Source organism: Podarcis melisellensis (assembly GCF_964234715.1).
Source record: "Podarcis melisellensis genome assembly, chromosome: 13".
Classification (NCBI taxonomy): domain Eukaryota; kingdom Metazoa; phylum Chordata; class Lepidosauria; order Squamata; family Lacertidae; genus Podarcis; species Podarcis melisellensis.
In genome coordinates this window covers 11,870,180-11,887,086 of record NC_138545.1, presented here as the reverse complement: position 1 = coordinate 11,887,086, position 16,907 = coordinate 11,870,180, and the positions used below count along the sequence as shown (strand labels likewise).

Sequence of the window (16,907 nt, the reverse complement as noted above, 5' to 3'; positions counted from 1 at the left end):
ACTTTGCTTCAGGATGAGAACAGAAATCGCGTGGCGGCAGCATGGAGGCAGTGGGAGGCCCTATTAGATAAAGTGGTGCCTCAGGTAAAGAATAGTTTCAGGTTAAGAATGGACCTCCAGAACGAAATATTTTCTTAACCCGAGGTACCACTGTACATACATGTTGTCCTGGAAGACAAGACTAAAGTTTTGGGGAAGGGAGGATGGAATAGAAGTGGCGGTTTTTTCTCTGAGACCAAGGCTCTTTGGGGACAGTGTTAAAATCCTATAAAAATCACCCCTCTTGCTTCCAAGATTTCAGCTGTAATATTTCTCTGATTTCATTATGAAGTATCTGTGGTTCTAAGTAAATGGAGGAGGACCACTGAAAGAATAGTTTCTCCATATATGAAATGTAAGATTTCATGCATAACTTTATTTTCAAAGCATCTAGGGCACAAGCATTTGAACTAGAAGTTTTGAAACTTTTGCTTGGGGAAACACAATGATAAGGGGTCTCCTGAGTTTTAAAAAAACAAAACCCACTCTTAAGCATATTCTGGATTGTTTCCAATTGTCATGCAACCTTTTTTCAGGGTTGGAAACCTGTGCCAGATGTCCTCCACATGAATATCCAAATGAAGAGCAGAATAAGTGCATTCCCAAGAAACCAAACGTCCTAGGCTTTGGTGAAACTTTGGCCATGGTTTCAACTTTTTCTGCACTTTTATTCTCTTTGATCACAGCTATGGTACTTGGCCTTTTCATTAAGCACCGGGACACTGCCATCGTCAAAGCCAATAACAGAAGCCTCACTTACATTCTCCTCATCTCCCTCCTCTTGTGTTTCCTGTGCTCCTTGATGTTCATTGGAATGCCTAACAAAGCAACATGCCCACTCCGACAAACGGCTTTTGGCATTGTCTTCTCCGTGGCTCTCTCAAGCATCTTGGCCAAGACTATTTCAGTGGTTTTGGCATTCATGGCTACCAAGCCAAATTCCACAATCAGGAAGTGGGTAGGCAAAAAACTGGCTTATTCCATTGTCCTTTCCTGCTCTGTGATTCAAGTAGGAATCTGTGCCTTCTGGCTGGCAACCTCGGCCCCATTCCCAGATATGGACATGCACTCAAGCAGTGAAGAAATTATATTCTTATGTAACGAGGGATCAGTTCTCATGTTCTATGGTGTTTTAGGCTACATGGGCTTCCTGGCCATGATCAGCTTCACTGTGGCCTTCTTAGCGCGGAAGTTGCCGGACAGCTTCAATGAAGCCAAGTTCATCACCTTCAGCATGCTGGTCTTCTGCAGTGTTTGGTTCTCCTTCATTCCCACATACTTAAGCACCAGAGGAAAATACATGGTGGCTGTGGAGATCTTCTCCATCTTGGCTTCCAGTGCTGGGCTGCTGGGTTGCATCTTTTCCCCTAAATGCTACATTATTGTGGTGAGACCTGAGCTGAATAACAGAGAGCAGCTGATATGGAGAAAGATGTAAATAACAGCAGAGTTTGTCATTTCTGTATTTAGATTCTGTAGACTTGTTAGCAGGGTCATTTCACTGTGGTTTTTCAAGAAAGGAAGTTACCTGTAATGATCAAAACAACAGAAGAGATTGTCTTATCATTTATATTCTTGATATCCAGTGTAGTTGTATATGAAGTGTAAATGAACGGGGATAATGTGTATGAAAAAACTATGGATGATATCTGTAGCACCTCTGAGAACCAGAAGAAAATACATCGTGGCTGTGGAGATTTTCTCCATCTTGGCTTCCAGTACTGGCTTGCTGGCTTGCCTCTTTTTTCCCTTAATGCTACATTATTATGATAAGGTGTGAACTGATTAATAGAGAACAGCTGATATGGAGCAACGTATAAATGACAGAAGAGATTGTAGTTTATGTTGGGAGTTAGGCTCTATAACCTTTCTGGCCAGTGTCAGATGTGGGGGTCAAAATTACAGAAGAGCTTGTCTTATCATTTATGTTCTTGGTATCCAGCATAGTTACATATGAGGTGGAAATGAGCTGGGACTATGTGTATGAATGAAACTATGGATCAAATCCAACATATCCAACAATCTGAATCCCTTACTCAACTTTTCTGGCATCCACGTTCCCAATAGGTTTTGATACTCCTGAGCAAAGGTTGGGGTGCGTTGGAAACTGAAGATAGAGAAAAGGGGAAAGGGAACATTGTGAGCTGCCTTATGTTGCCCGAGAGCAATGCTCAATTTATCAGGGCCATGCACTAGACTCAACCAAGTCTCCATCCAAATTATGGAAGAATTTGGGCAGTTTGGGTTGTATGATCTGTGGCTGTTGGGAGGCAATATCAGGCAAGAAGTGGAGGCAGGCACTAGCCTGTGGAAATTGCGTGTAGTCTGAGACCTATCTGCTCCCCAGCTTTGTCTTCCCCAGAGAATGTAAAAGCTTTGTGCCACCTAAGATGATAGAGAGCTACACCCTTCCTTTTCTCTGCTCATCTCATCATTTTTTGATTTTTTTCCATAATTATTATTTCTTTGAAACTCTGCCTATCATTGGATGAAAATGCAAAAGAGGGTCAGCTATAATTTGAACTAATGGGAACCTAAACAGAACTCTACTATTTGCACAAAGGCTGAGAAATAAGGTATATCTAAGTAGCACTGTGAGGCAGAGTTGGTTTCCTTTAAAGAACAAATCCATGCACTGTTAAGTGGGAAGGGTATTTCTATATTTGTTTCTTCTTTGGTCTAACTATTCATCGGTTTTAAAATAAAATTCTTTCTTAAAAGATCTCTTCACATTCAATGTTTCTATAACTGCCTTACAAAAAATTAATAATAATAATCTTCACACTCCGAGGATAAACTGGGACTTCTGCACTTCTGTTATCTGATACCTGTGATGACATGGGGCTGGGAAGGGAGTCAGGAAGTGACTCACCTTCACATGGGCACTGCTTCAGCCTCAGAGGGCTCAAATACTTGACAAAGAGAGCCAGTGTGGTGTAGTGGTTAAGAATCGGGTTCACATCTCCGCTCCTCCACATGCAGCTGATGGGTGACCTTAGGCTAGTCACACTTCTCTGAAGTCTCTCAGCCCCACTCACCTCACTGAGTGTTTGCTGTGGGAGAGGAAGGGAAAGCAGAATGTTAGCCGCTTTGAGACTCCTTCGGGTAGTGATAAACCAGGATATCAAATCCAAATCCAAACAAAGCACTGACAGTTCAGCATGACACCAGACATGAGGCATTTTTTCAACAGCCCAAACCTTCCTTACACCAAGGGTACCCAATTTGTTGCCCTCCAGATGTTGCTGGACTACAGCTCACATCAGCTTACAATTGGCTATTATTATCATGGATGATGAAAGCTGTAATCCAGAAACATCTGGAGGGGGAAATAATGCCTATCACTGCCTGACAGTGATACACCACCTAGTCTTCAGAATTACTACTTCTTACAAGAGTAAAAGACGGGTGGCACAGATGTTCCTTAGCATGCCACTCTGCTTCTAACTGTATATAGGTGCTCTTTCAAAAGCAGTTCGGCTGTGTTCTCCAGGGTCTCTATATCCTGATACGGTTTGGACCCTTTCCATCATTGTTCCCAAGTTTCAGTAAGTGTAATCGATGTTACATACGACAGTGAGTGTAAGGGCCAATAGCAGTAGGAATGGGGGAAAGGATGCAGTTGGCTCCCCTCTAAACACATTTTGATAGAGGAAATTCTAGGGAAAAGATGGATGCCTGCCTACAAGTGGGGTGTTTTTGTTTTGGTTTCTAGTTATGGATGTCCTGCATTAGCAAGCAGATAATACTTGATGACCTTAGAAATCTCTTCCTAATCTATTATTGTGTGATGTGACAGATATGTTTACTTCGGAAATCATTTCTGATGCACCATAGAGTCAAAAACAAAAAAAAGGGTTATCTGACCTGTAATTATTAAAATTACAATAATCAATTCACCTGGCAAAGCACCAGAAGGCATAATGAAAAATAAAGATTCAAAAACTAAATCAGAAATGATTAAAAGCACCCTAGCGTTCTGTTGACAACTATGGTAAGGGAGGGGAGAGGAGGCCAGGCTCTGTTATTTCAGTCAGTTTCCCTCTTTCATTGTATAAGTCAGGTTACAAATCACTCTAGATTATATAGCATTCTATTCAGTTTTTTAGTAACAGTGATAAAGTTTTTTTAAAAAGTGGATACCTGCCACTTTAAGAACAGAATTGCCAAAGTCGGCTGCCACCAAATACATCCTGTTCAAGTCAGGCTGATGATAGTAACAATATTGTAGAGATTCCATGTGTAGAAGGATATTTGTGATCAGGATGTTGTTGCTGCTGCTTCTCCTGCTGCTTCCCAATATGGTGCCCCAAGTGCACACTGTTGTTTGCAGCAGAAATAACCCTGTGCATATTCCACATGAGTGGTATGAACAAGGGGACCTTATCATTGGTGGGATAGTGTCTTATATCCATTACGTATTCCCCAGCATTTCCTTCCATCAACACCCCTCTCACGACTTTATTGGCAATCTAGTGTAAGTAAATGGACCTTAAGATTATTTCCTTTATGCTTTATACTTTTAGATCTGTCTAGAAAGCACTTTTGCTTTGGAAAAAATGCTATGAAAAAATATTTTAAATTTATTTAAAAATAGAACAGCTGTAAGAATTTATACAAATATTTTATTCTTGGTTCAGAGTAAAGAGGAGATACACCATAACCTGCTTCAAGTTGGACAGTATCTCTCTATTATCTATTGAAGCATAAATAACTCACTGAACATCCCCAGTCAAATAGGCTGAATTAGGGTTGTGCAAGCAGTGTACACACATCAGAGTCAGAGCCATGGGAGCACTGCCTCAAAGCCGGGTAAGCCAGGCACTGGGCTTGAGGAGAGGGCCATGAGGAGCTGACAAGGTCCTGGAGTCCTCCTGCCTGCTTCACAAAGCCTAATTAGCAATTTTTCAGCTTTGAGAACTAGGTGGAAGGACTCTAGGACTCTAGGTCTATGTGGATGTAAATTTTCATCCTCGCTAAGGGCATCATAGTACCCAAGTCTGCCACTGCCAGTCAATCCTATAAAGCTCCATTTAAAAAGCCAAGACAGGCAAGGATCAAGGGGTCAGTTTGACAACTTCATTTCTTCAAGTGCATTCATTACATCCTCTGGCCACAATAATCAAAACTGTTCCAGCACAAATGAAACAGAGAGTGCACTGCATACCCTTTGACAGGCTCCATGGTATTATGCAATTCTGTCTGAGACTGATTCCATCTCTAAAGTGCTTCCAAAGACATAGCAGCAGGCTGCTAACGTTATAATAGAAATGCTCTCTTGGCCAGATGACAAAAGAATATTCAACAATTAAAAGCTCTTCCTGATAGCTGGTTGTGGACGCAGTGCTGGTAAAGATGAAGATATGAAACTTCAACCATGTTTGAGCTGATTCTGTTTCAGATCACCATCACTTGCTCTCCAGCCATTGAGCCTCCTGCCCACAGTAATACATCATGGCAACATTTGGGTTCAAATCGCCATTTTCTGGGTCACCTGCAGCTTAGGCACTTTTGTGAGTATGCAAGGGGAGAGAGGAGAGCAATGAAGCCCAGCTTGAGCTGCTTTAGTGAATGATGGTAGAAAATGGAAGGCATGTCTAAAGTACATTGCAAACAATCAGGGATACGTTTTAAATACGCTTAGTAATAATGGGAGGAGAGCCCTTTTACCATCATCACTGCTAGCTCATCACTGGGCATTCTTCATATTCAAAATGGCAGCTGCCAATTCCTTTATTTAATTTCATAGCAATGTCTATTACTCGGGACAGCTATGTACTGACAAAGGGATATCGAACTGATTTCAATAACTGTGGCATAGCCATGTGGCACAGTTCTTGTTTCTAGTGAAAAGGAGCAACATGGTTAAAAAACCTGAAGCTTCATAAGTGAAGATCTCTTCTCAACCTACGTGTTCAGACAAATAAAAATCTGACTTGGATGGAGGAAATATCCGAACATTAACTCTAAAAGCACAAAGCAATTGGAATATTTAAAAGAATATTTAACGGAGGCAGTTGAATCTCTCACATCTCAATGTTGTGCACTCCTTTGTTCCACATAAAATAGTAACACACTTTATTTGTAGGGTGACGAGAAAGTTCTACCAACACATCCTCGCCTTGGTATTTGCTGTTGATGAGATCAATGAGAATCCCAAGATCTTGCCCAATGCCACGCTTGGATTCCACATCTATGATAGCTATTCTGATTCAAGGATGACCTACCAAAACACCCTGGATCTGCTCTTTAAATCACATCACTTTGTCCCCAACTACATATGTGGAAATCAGAAAAGAATAGTAGGAGTCATTGGGGGACTTACCTCTCACACCTCCTCATCCATGGCAGATGTCTTAGGTCTTTACAAGATTCCACAGGTACATAAAATAGATATTTCATACCGTAGTTCAATCTACACTCCTTCAACTAGGAACTTCATTTTAGCTGCCTTAATTTCTGCTGGTATTTTATTTACATTATATATACAGTAATGGTTTCTTGTTGATCACAGAAGAATAAAACATATTATATTCAAGAAACCTATAGGAGAACTCCCATGAGAGTTCTTAGTACATAAACCATCAAAGTCTCTCTACAACTGCTTTAAAGGTTATAGACCAAAAGAACATGATCAATGGTTTGTCTCCCTCCATTTCCACAATCAAGTTTTGTTGATGTATCCAAGCAGTATGTGGAAACGAGCAGGGATAAATGCTCTCCTGACTTTGACACAATCCATGTGTACATGTATGTGACTGTGATGACACCACAATAATAGAAATCAATATCTACATAAATAAACGAGCAAGATTGTTTGTTTTGTGCGTTTTCTAGGTAAATGGGAGGGTGGCCCTTTCTCTAAGATTAGAAAAGATGGAATGCATAGGATTTATATTAGATAAATGAGTGTGTTGTGAATTCTGGTTTCCACATGGAAAAGTGGACTTTCTTTTTCAGATTTCATATGGTTCATTTGAACCGGCCATAAATGATCACATCAAATTCGCTTCCTTTTATCGCATGGTCCCCAATGAAGATCTTCAGTACAAGGGAATTATCCAGTTACTTCTGCATTTCAGATGGAAATGGGTTGGGCTCATCACTCCAGCTAATGAAGCTGGAGAACAATTCTTGCAGACCATTGAACCAATGCTCTTCAAGAATGAAATCTGTTCAGCATTCACAGAGAGAACAGAATACTATGTGCAATTCAGCGGTCAAATATTTGATATAGCAGAGCAATCAAATCTTTTCTTACAAACTTTCATGAAAAGCAAAGCAAATGCGATTGTTATATATGGAGAAAGTACATCTATTATATGGCTCACGTCTGTTTTTATTGCAAGGAATATGATTCAGCTAATTCATCATCAATCTGTGAGGAACGAACCGGAAGGGAAAGTATGGATTACAGCAGCCCAAATAGATTTCATATCAAATATTGTAGGAAAACTGATTGACCCTCATATACAAATGCTCCAAGGTGCTATATCCATTACAATTCACTCCAAGGAGATTCAAGACTTCTCAGATTTTCTGCAGAATGTAAATCCTTCTGGACAAGATGCAGATGCTTTCATCAAAGATTTCTGGGAACAATCATTTCTTTGTTCAGTTTCAAACTCCTCTGCATTAGCACTCATTATGGGTACATGTACTGGAGAGGAGATGCTGGAGAGCCTCCCTGCACCAATTTTTGAAATGAGCATGACTGGCCACAGCTACAGTATCTATAATGCTGTCTATGCTCTGGCACAGGCCTTACATATTAGGTGCTCATCAGGAGCCACCTGCAAAAGGACAATGGATGGAAACAGACTCTTTCCTCAGAATGTAGAGCCTTGGCAGGTAGTGTTTCCTGTTACAAAGTTTTTACTTTATAACCAGCTCATTGTTGTGCACTCCATTGATGTACGATATGGGTTGTGATTTCTTTATAATAAATAAAATAATAAATCTTAATACAACAAAATGAACATTAACTAATTTTATTGTGATGCCTTCCAACTCTATAATTATATGATCCTATGATTCCAGAAAATATTTGCTTGAACTTACCCTGCCTGACCTCCATCAAAGTAAAGATTATTTTTCAGTGGCAGGCGGCCTTTCTTATAGCAGAACATGAATTCTAGGGACATTTTGTATATCATCAAAAAAGCCCCTCTCAATTCTTATGTCCTGTGTAGAGCACAGTGGAGTGACATGCTGTAGGCAAGAGCTGATGCCCTCCACTTGTGTTGCATATGTGATGGCTAGTGGAAAAGTCCAGTACATCTTGAAGTGTGGCAAAGGTTGTAGCTAGTCTGCCATTGATTGCTGTGGGAGCCCCTTCACATGTCCACCTAGAACATATTCCCTTTAGAGGTGAGGATTTCCATATGAAGGATCAATTGCACACTGCTCTACTGTGTGTCCTAAATAATCCCTACTACCCAGGAATATATACTCACACAAGACTCCTCAAAAAGAGCTCCTGGCCCTTTTCGTGCCCATCACCTCAAATTCCTTTTATATATTGAATCTTAACAAAGGCTGCTCTGAAACGTATCTCCTGACTGTTGAGTTTACACTGATTCATGATTTCCCTGCTGAAATTTGGGTCCCCTCCGTCAGGAACTGAAGTGGTGAACTCCTGGAGGAAAAGAACTTAATTTTTTCCATGAAAACTATTGAATTGTCTTAGTAAGGCTATCACAAGACTATAGAGAACTTTTGATTCTCTTTCCACCTAGCTGCACTCATTCCTGCAGAGGCTCTCATTCAACAACAGTGCTGGCGATGAAATTACATTCAATGAACATGGAGAATTAGCAGCTGGATTTGATATTACAAACCTGGTCACTTTCCCAAATAATTCCTATGTCAGGGTTAAAGTCGGAAGGCTGGATCCTCAAGCCCCTCCTGGAAAAGAGCTCACCATTAACGGGAACGGAATTCAATGGCACAGAGCCTTCACTCAGGTAAGGAAATCACTGCAAAATAGGGGTGGCTTGTCTAGTTTTGACTAGTGCTGCCCAACTATTGCTGCCACTACTAATAATGCTGCCACTAATAATTCTATTAGTAATTATAAAATGAACCATTGCTACAAAAAGAGCAATGTGCAAAGAAGACATGTCAAACTAAGAAAGAGCATTGGCTATCAGAGTGTCATCCTACATGCTTGTTTGTGAAATCCACAAGGCAGCTCTCTATTTAGTGGCATTCAATAGAATGCTACGCTAACTGTATCTTTGTGAATGAACATTGTAATCTTCATGGGTTTTTCTGTTACTGCTTGAGACCCTAGTGTTGGGTTGCCATCATAGAAGCAGGAATGTACGGAGGTGTTTGTCAGGTTGACTCCTGCCACAGGCCTAGGAGGTTCCCCCCAAATCATGCCTTGCTCGGAGTGCCATGGAGCCCAGCTGCCCATCCATGTACTCTGTGGGCTGCGGGGCAAGGCATGCAGGCTCCTCTCAGTGCCAGCTGCTTGTCTTTGTCCTGTGCTGTCAGCCATGGCCGAGCTCAGTGGAGGGAGAAGCCAGACAACCAGTCAAGTTTCAGGGGGGTGCTTCCCTGGAGGCAGAGTCCGCATAAAAGGTCCAGTCCAGTCCTAAGGTCATAAGTATCTCAGTTCATGTAGTCAGACAATCTGGTGGTCAAGATAGCCAAGGGTCAAAGGTCACGAGAAACAAGAAGCAGCAAGGTCTGGTCAGGAATGACCAAAGTTGTTTCCAGTAACTGACTGAGGCTGGAAACCCTGCTTAAGAAAGCTGGAGCCTGCTGGTTCTCATCAGGAGTAAGAAGGCAGATCAGCAGCAGGTGGAGTCACTTCGCTTTCTGCTCCTTTAGGTTGCTGCTAAGTAGGTGAAGCCAACTCTTGGACCATGACCCTGGTGGCATTGGCCATCGGAGCAGCTGTGCAGTTCTTCATCCCTAGTTAGCTGTTGGCATTATTATAAGTGTGAGCAGAGTGCCAAGCACGGCCCGGAGGGAAGAAAGGAGAGGCTGGTGGATGGAGTTGCAAGAGATAGAAGGTGGGCAGGTGGTATGCCAAGCGAGGGAGGTAGGCAGGCAGGAAGACCAGGAAGGCAGGAGGAGGAGCAGAGCAGACCCAAGCCCGATGGCTGAGGAGGAGCAGTTACAGATACAAAAGAACGAGGTGGTTTTGCCCTCACAGACCTTAAATTATACTATGAGGCTGCATGCCTGGTATGGATCAGGGACTGGATAAAGTTGGAAAAGCAAGAAGCATTAGATCTGGAAGGACATGACAATAGATTTGGATGGCCTGCATATTTAAGGTATGGGAAAGGGAAAATACAGAAAGGTTTTTATCACCATATTATTATGAAATCACTAATGAAAGTGTGGGAGAGATATAAAAACTTATTAGAACAGAAGACTCCTTGGTGGCTTTCACCACATGAAGCTTTATTGCTCAAGCCACTCGGTAAAAAAGGAAAGTGGCTCATGTATGCTGATTTATGAAAGGACCAAGAAGGAAAATGGAAATTAAGAGATTACACGGAAATAAAAGACCATTTTCAGAGCTGCTTACACTATTGTCAACTACACGAGATATACAAAGAAGACAATAAGAAAGGATTTGGTTATACGAAATCTAGATTTCAAAAGGAAGTTGTGGCAGGGAAGGTAAAGCTGCTTAAGGGTGCATATAGTATTCTGCTAGAATGGGAGACAGAAGATGAGGAGGTGAAATCAGTCATGATCAAATGGGCACAAGTTATAGGTCATAATATATTGTTTGAAGATTGGGAAAGATTGTGGAAAACTAATTTAAAATATACAGATTATTCTTTATTGAAAGAAAACTATATGAAAATGATGTATAGATTGTAAATAGCACAAGTACAGTTGCGTGGCAAATTCCCGCCCCCCACCAGGGAGAAATAAAGACACTGGACACCAAGTATTAAGGTTAAATGGGCGAATTAGGCCACAACTTTATTGATTTCAGGAATGAGAGGTATTGGCTTAGTCATTGGTCCTATCGACTAGCTGGCACCAGCCTGATTGCATGAAGTCTGGCATGGGTTAACACCATAAGGGGGAGTCCTGCTGAGGCACTTCAACTAGGAGCTCCCCCGGGTCACCGCTCGGGGGCGTGCCTTAGGCCCATACCTCCATAGGCTTTGGACAGGGCCATGCCCCCCACCGGAGTCCTTTATCAGACTACTCTTAGCTTTTGGGGGGAGGTGATGGCGTTTCCACCCCCCCACATCCTCTTAACCCCTTCTTACCAATGCCTAACCGCCAATACCAAGGAGTTGTGATGAGTTGCTACAAGGGAGGCGAAAAACCAATTGGCTGAAATTGCCGATTGGGAAAAATTCCTACCAGGCCCCTTGCCGCGACCGACCGAAGCCCATAGCAAAGTCAGATGCCTACATAAAGGGAGGGTGGGAAAGCGGGCAAGCTGGCACAGCGAAAAGAGGGTGAGCCCCGGCCGTGCCAGCCCTAAATAGGGCAGGCTACGCCCCCAGACACCCGATTGGCTGGCTGGGTTGACGGCGCGGCTGGGATTCCCTTGATCTCGCGGGGGCTGGAACCAGACCCCGGGCACGTAGGGTGGGCATGAAGTCCGCAACCCCACCTCCTCCGCAGGCTCGGAAGTGGCTATAGCAAGAATGTATAAAACTGGCTCAAACATATGTTTGAAATGGAAGGAAAAAGAAGGCACTTTCGATCATATGTGGTGGCATTGTAGAGAAATTAAAAAATGATATATAATGAGTTGAAGAAAATGTTTAAACTAACATTTGTAAAAAAAAAAAAAAAAGGCAGAAGCATTTTTGTTAGGGATTGTAGTAAAAGACCTGCCAAGGAAAGTGAAGAACATATTAATGTATGCAACAACGGCAGCAAGAGTCTTAATAGCACAAGGATGGAAGAATGAAGAAACCCCAACAAAAGAAAAGTGGCAAGAGAAATGGATGGACTATGCGGAACTGGCAAAGGACAACTGTGACTTTAAAGAAGAATGGGAGCCTTTTACAAAGTACTTAAAGAAACAACAAAATGAATTGCACTCCTTGGCAGGTTTTGAATAAACATACACAAATTTATTTGTTAATATAATAGATGGATAAATTATAGATTTTTACATTTTTATAACATGCAGAGAATAATATGTGTTAACAAATCAGAAAGAGGAACTGAGGGAAGTTGTGGAGGGAGGGGGTATGTGGGGGAGATGGGGGGAAATCAGGATAATCTGTTATGTGAAAATAGTCAATAATTTTATTTTTTTTTAAAGAAGAACTTTTGCTTTTTCTCCCAAGGTATCTGGCACCTGGCACATATGGATCCTACAGTTAACATTTATGGCCCTCCTATTTATGGATAGTTCGCCTGATGTTATACGAATCCCCTAAAACACTTTCTCAATATTAACCCCTTTGTGTCCCTTTGGATAGGTGCCACCCCTTTCCTTATGTAATACTAACTGCCGTCCTGGTTATGAGAAGAAAAAGAAGGAGGGGAAGAAGTTCTGTTGTTATGATTGTGATCCTTGTCCTCATGGGATGTTCTCAAATGAGAAGGGTGAGAGATGCCATATTAGCATATACAAGCTATAATAGTAAATTCTGAACAACTGGGCAATGGGGTTTGCTCTGTATGGCCTCAATTTATATTGTTTATTAAAAATAGTATATTAATTTCCCTTCAGTCTCAGTAAAAGCTGCCACTATGAAGAAATTATCTTAACCTTCTAGGGAGTAAACCATCAGAATGTGACGTTATCTGTAACATAAAGTTTTTCCATCACTGTATCTACATTGATCTTGTAAACATTATTAAATACAATGTTCCATTTTGTTTAATGCAGTTTCCCATTGCTGGTGGCTCACTGCTGTGACGTCACATTTTAATAATGCGTTTTAACTTTATAAACCACTAGTGTAGCTTCACCTCAAGTATGTTTTGATGCAACAAGACATAAATTTCATACAGTGGTACCTTGGGTTACAGACGCTTCAGGTTACAGACTCTGCTCACCCAAAAATAGTACCTCAGATTAAGAACTTTGCTTCAGGATGAGAACAGAAATCGTGCGGTGTCAGCATGGAGAGAGTGGGAGGCCCTATTAGCTAAAGTGGTGCCTCAGGTTAAGAACAGTTTCAGGTTAAGAATGGACCTAAAGGTTTTGGGGAAGGGAGGATGGAATAGAAGCGGCAGTTTTTTCTCTGAGAGCAAGGCTCTTTGGAGACAGTGTTAAAATCCTATAAAAATCACCCCTCTTGCTTCCAAGATTTCAGCTATAATATTTCTCTGATTTCATTACGAAGTATCTGTGGTTCTAACAAAATGGAGGAGGGCCACCAAAATAATAGTTTTTCCATATATGAATTGTAAGGTTTCATGCATAACTTTATTTTCAAAGCATCTAGGGCACAAGCATTTGAACTAGAAGTTTTGAAACTTTCCCTCGTGGAAACAGTATGGTAAGGGGTCTCCTGAGTTTTTAAAAAACAAAACCAACTCTTAAGCATATTCTGGATTGTTTCCAATTGTCATGCAACCTTTTTTCAGGGTTGGAAACCTGTGCAAGATGTCCTCCGGATCAATATCCAAATGAAGAGCAGAATGAGTGCATTCCCAAGAAACCAAACGTCCTAGGCTTTGATGAAACTCTGGCCATTATTTCAACTTTCTCTGCACTTTTATTCTCTCTGATCACAGCTATGGTACTTGGCATTTTCATTAAGCACCGGGACACTGCCATCGTCAAAGCCAATAACAGAAGCCTCACTTACATTCTCCTCATCTCCCTCCTCTTCTGTTTCCTGTGCTCCTTGATGTTCATTGGAATGCCTAATAAGACAACCTGCCCACTCCGACAAACGGCTTTTGGCATTGTCTTCTCTGTGGCCCTCTCTAGCATCTTGGCCAAGACTATTTCAGTGGTTTTGGCATTCATGGCTACCAAGCCAGATTCCACAATCAGGAAGTGGGTAGGCAAAAAACTGGCTTATTCAATTGTCCTTTCCTGCTCTCTGATTCAAGTAGGAATCTGTACCTTCTGGCTGGCAATCTCGGCCCCATTCCCAGATGTGGACATGCACTCAAGCAGTGAAGAAATTATATTCTTATGTAATGAGGGGTCAGTTTTCATGTTCTATGGTGTTTTAGGCTACATGGGCTTCCTGGCCATGATCAGCTTCACTGTGGCCTTCTTAGCCCGGAAGTTGCCGGACAGCTTCAATGAAGCCAAGTTCATCACCTTCAGCATGCTGGTCTTCTGCAGTGTTTGGTTCTCCTTCATTCCCACATACTTGAGCACCAGAGGAAAATACATGGTGGCTGTGGAGATCTTCTCCATCTTGGCTTCCAGTGCTGGGCTGCTGGGTTGCATCTTTTCCCCTAAATGCTACATTATTGTGGTGAGGCCTGAGCTGAATAACAGAGAGCAGCTGATACGGAGAAAGATGTAAAGAACAGCAGAGTTTGTCATTTCTGTATTTAGATTCTGTAGAATTGTTAGCAGGGTCATTTCACTGTGGTTTTTCAAGAAAGGAAGTTACCTGTAATGATCAAAACAACAGAAGAGATTGTCTTATCATTTATATTCTTGATATCCAGTGTAGTTGCATATGAAGTGTAAATGAATTGGGATAATGTGTATGAAAAAAACTATGGATGATATCTGTAGCACCTCTGAGTACCAGAAGAAAATACATCGTGGCTGTGGAGATTTTCTCCATCTTGGCTTCCAGTACTGGCTTGCTGGCTTGCCTCTTTTTCCCTTAATGCTACATTATTATGATAAGGCCTGAACTGATTAATAGAGAACAGCTGATATGGAGCAACGTATAAATGACAGAAGAGATTGTAGTTTGTGTTGGGAGTTAGGCTCTATAACCTTTCTGGCCAGTGTCAGATGTGGGGGTCAAAATTACAGAAGAGCTTGTCTTATCATTTATGTTCTTGGTATCCAGCATAGTTACATATGAGGTGGAAATGAGCTGGGACTATGTGTATGAATGAAACTATGGATCAAATCCAAAATATCCAGCAATCTGAATCCCTTACTCAACTTTTCCGGCATCCACGTTCCCAATAGGTTCTGAAACTCCTGATGAGCAGATGTTGGGGTGCGTTGGAAACTGAAGATAGACAAAAGGGGAAAGGGAACATTGTGAGCTGCCTTATGTTGTGCGAGAGCAATGCTCAATTTATCAGGGCCATGCACTAGACTCAACCAAGTCTCCATCCAAATTATGGAAGAATTTGGGCAGTTTGGGTTGTATGATCTGTGGCTGTTGGGAGGCAATATCAGGCAAGAAGTGGAGGCAGGCACTAGCCTGTGGAAATTGTGTGTAGTCTGAGACCTATCTGCTCCCCAGCTTTGTCTTCCCCAGAGAATGTAAAAGCTTTGTGCCACCTAAGATGATAGAGAGCTACACCCTTCCCTTTCTCTGCTCATCTCATCATTTTTTGATTTTTTAAATAATTATTATTTCTTTGAAACTCTTCCTATCATTGGATGAAAATGCAAAAGAGGGTCAGCTATAATTTGAACTAATGGGAACCTAAACAGAACTCTACTATTTGCACAAAGGCTGAGAAATAAGGTATATCTAAGTAGCACTGTGAGGCAGAGCCGGTTTCCTTTAAAGAACAAATCTAGGCACTATTAAGTGGGAATGGTATTTCTATATTTGTTTCTTCTTTGGTCTAACTATTCATCGGTTTTAAAATCAAATCCTTTCTTAAAAGATCTGCTCACATTCAATGTTTCTATAACTGCCTTACAAAAAAATTAATAATAATAATCTTCACACTCCGAGGATAAACTGGGACTTCTGCACTTCTGTTATCTGATACCTGTGATGACAAGGGGCTGGAAAGGGAGTCAGGAAGTGACTTCACATGGGCGCTGCTTCAGCCTCAGAGGGCTCAAATACTTGACAAAGAGAGCCAGTGTGGTGTAGTGGTTAAGAATCGGGTTCACATCTCCGCTCCTCCACATGCAGCTGATGGGTGACCTTAGGCTAGTCACACTTCTCTGAAGTCTCTCAGCCCCACTCACCTCACAGAGTGTTTGCTGTGGGAGAGGAAGGGAAAGCAGAATGTTAGCCGCTTTGAGACTGCTTCGGGTAGTGATAAACCAGGATATCAAATCCAAATCCAAACAAAGCCCTGACAGTTCAGCATGACACCAGATATGAGGCATTTTTTCAACAGCCCAAACCTTCCTTACACCAAGGGTACCTAAGCTGTTGCCCTCCAGATGTTGCTGGACTACAGCTCACATCAGTTTATAATTGGCTATTATTATCATGGATGATAAAAGCTGTAATCCAGAAACATCTGGAGGGGGAAATAATGCCTATCACTGCCTGACAGTGATACACCACCTAGTCTTCAGAATTACTACTTCTTACAAGAGTAAAAGACGGGTGGCACAGATGTTCCTTAGCATGCCACTCTGCTTCTAACTGTATATAGGTGCTCTTTCAAAAGCAGTTAGGCTGTGTTCTCCAGGGTCTCTATATCCTGATATGGTTTGGACCCTTTCCATCATTGTTCCCAAGATTCAGTAAGTGTAATCGATGTTACATATGACAGTGAGTGTAAGGGTCAATAGCAGTAGGAATGGGGGAAAGGATGCAGTTGGCTCCCCTCTAAACACATTTTGATAGAGGAAATTTTAGGAAAAAGATGGATGCCTGCCTACAAGTGGGGTGTTTTTGTTTTTGTTTGTAGTTATGGATGTTTGTAGTTATGGATTGTTTGTAGTTATGGATGTCCTGCATTAGCAAGCAGATAATACTTGATGACCTTAGAAATCTCTTCCTAATCTATTATTGTGTGATGTGACAGATGATTTACTTCGGAAATCATTTCTGATG

The 16,907-nt window shown here is 41.7% G+C and overlaps 1 protein-coding gene across 1 annotated transcript; it reads left to right on the top strand.

The window, feature by feature from the left end:
* The first annotated feature begins 13,723 nt into the window (after window positions 1-13,723).
* On the top strand, window positions 13,724-14,559 carry LOC309355028 (vomeronasal type-2 receptor 26-like). Its single transcript, XM_081885407.1, has one exon. It carries the CDS (start codon window positions 13,737-13,739, stop codon window positions 14,484-14,486), a length of 750 nt encoding a protein of 249 aa, XP_081741533.1. The 5' UTR covers window positions 13,724-13,736; the 3' UTR covers window positions 14,487-14,559.
* Window positions 14,560-16,907: the final 2,348 nt, after the last annotated feature.

What these genes read in the sequence shown, in the direction of transcription:
- LOC309355028 (XM_081885407.1), top strand. Translation starts at nt 13,737, where the DNA reads ATGGTACTTGGCATTTTCATTAAGCACCGGGACACTGCCATCGTCAAA.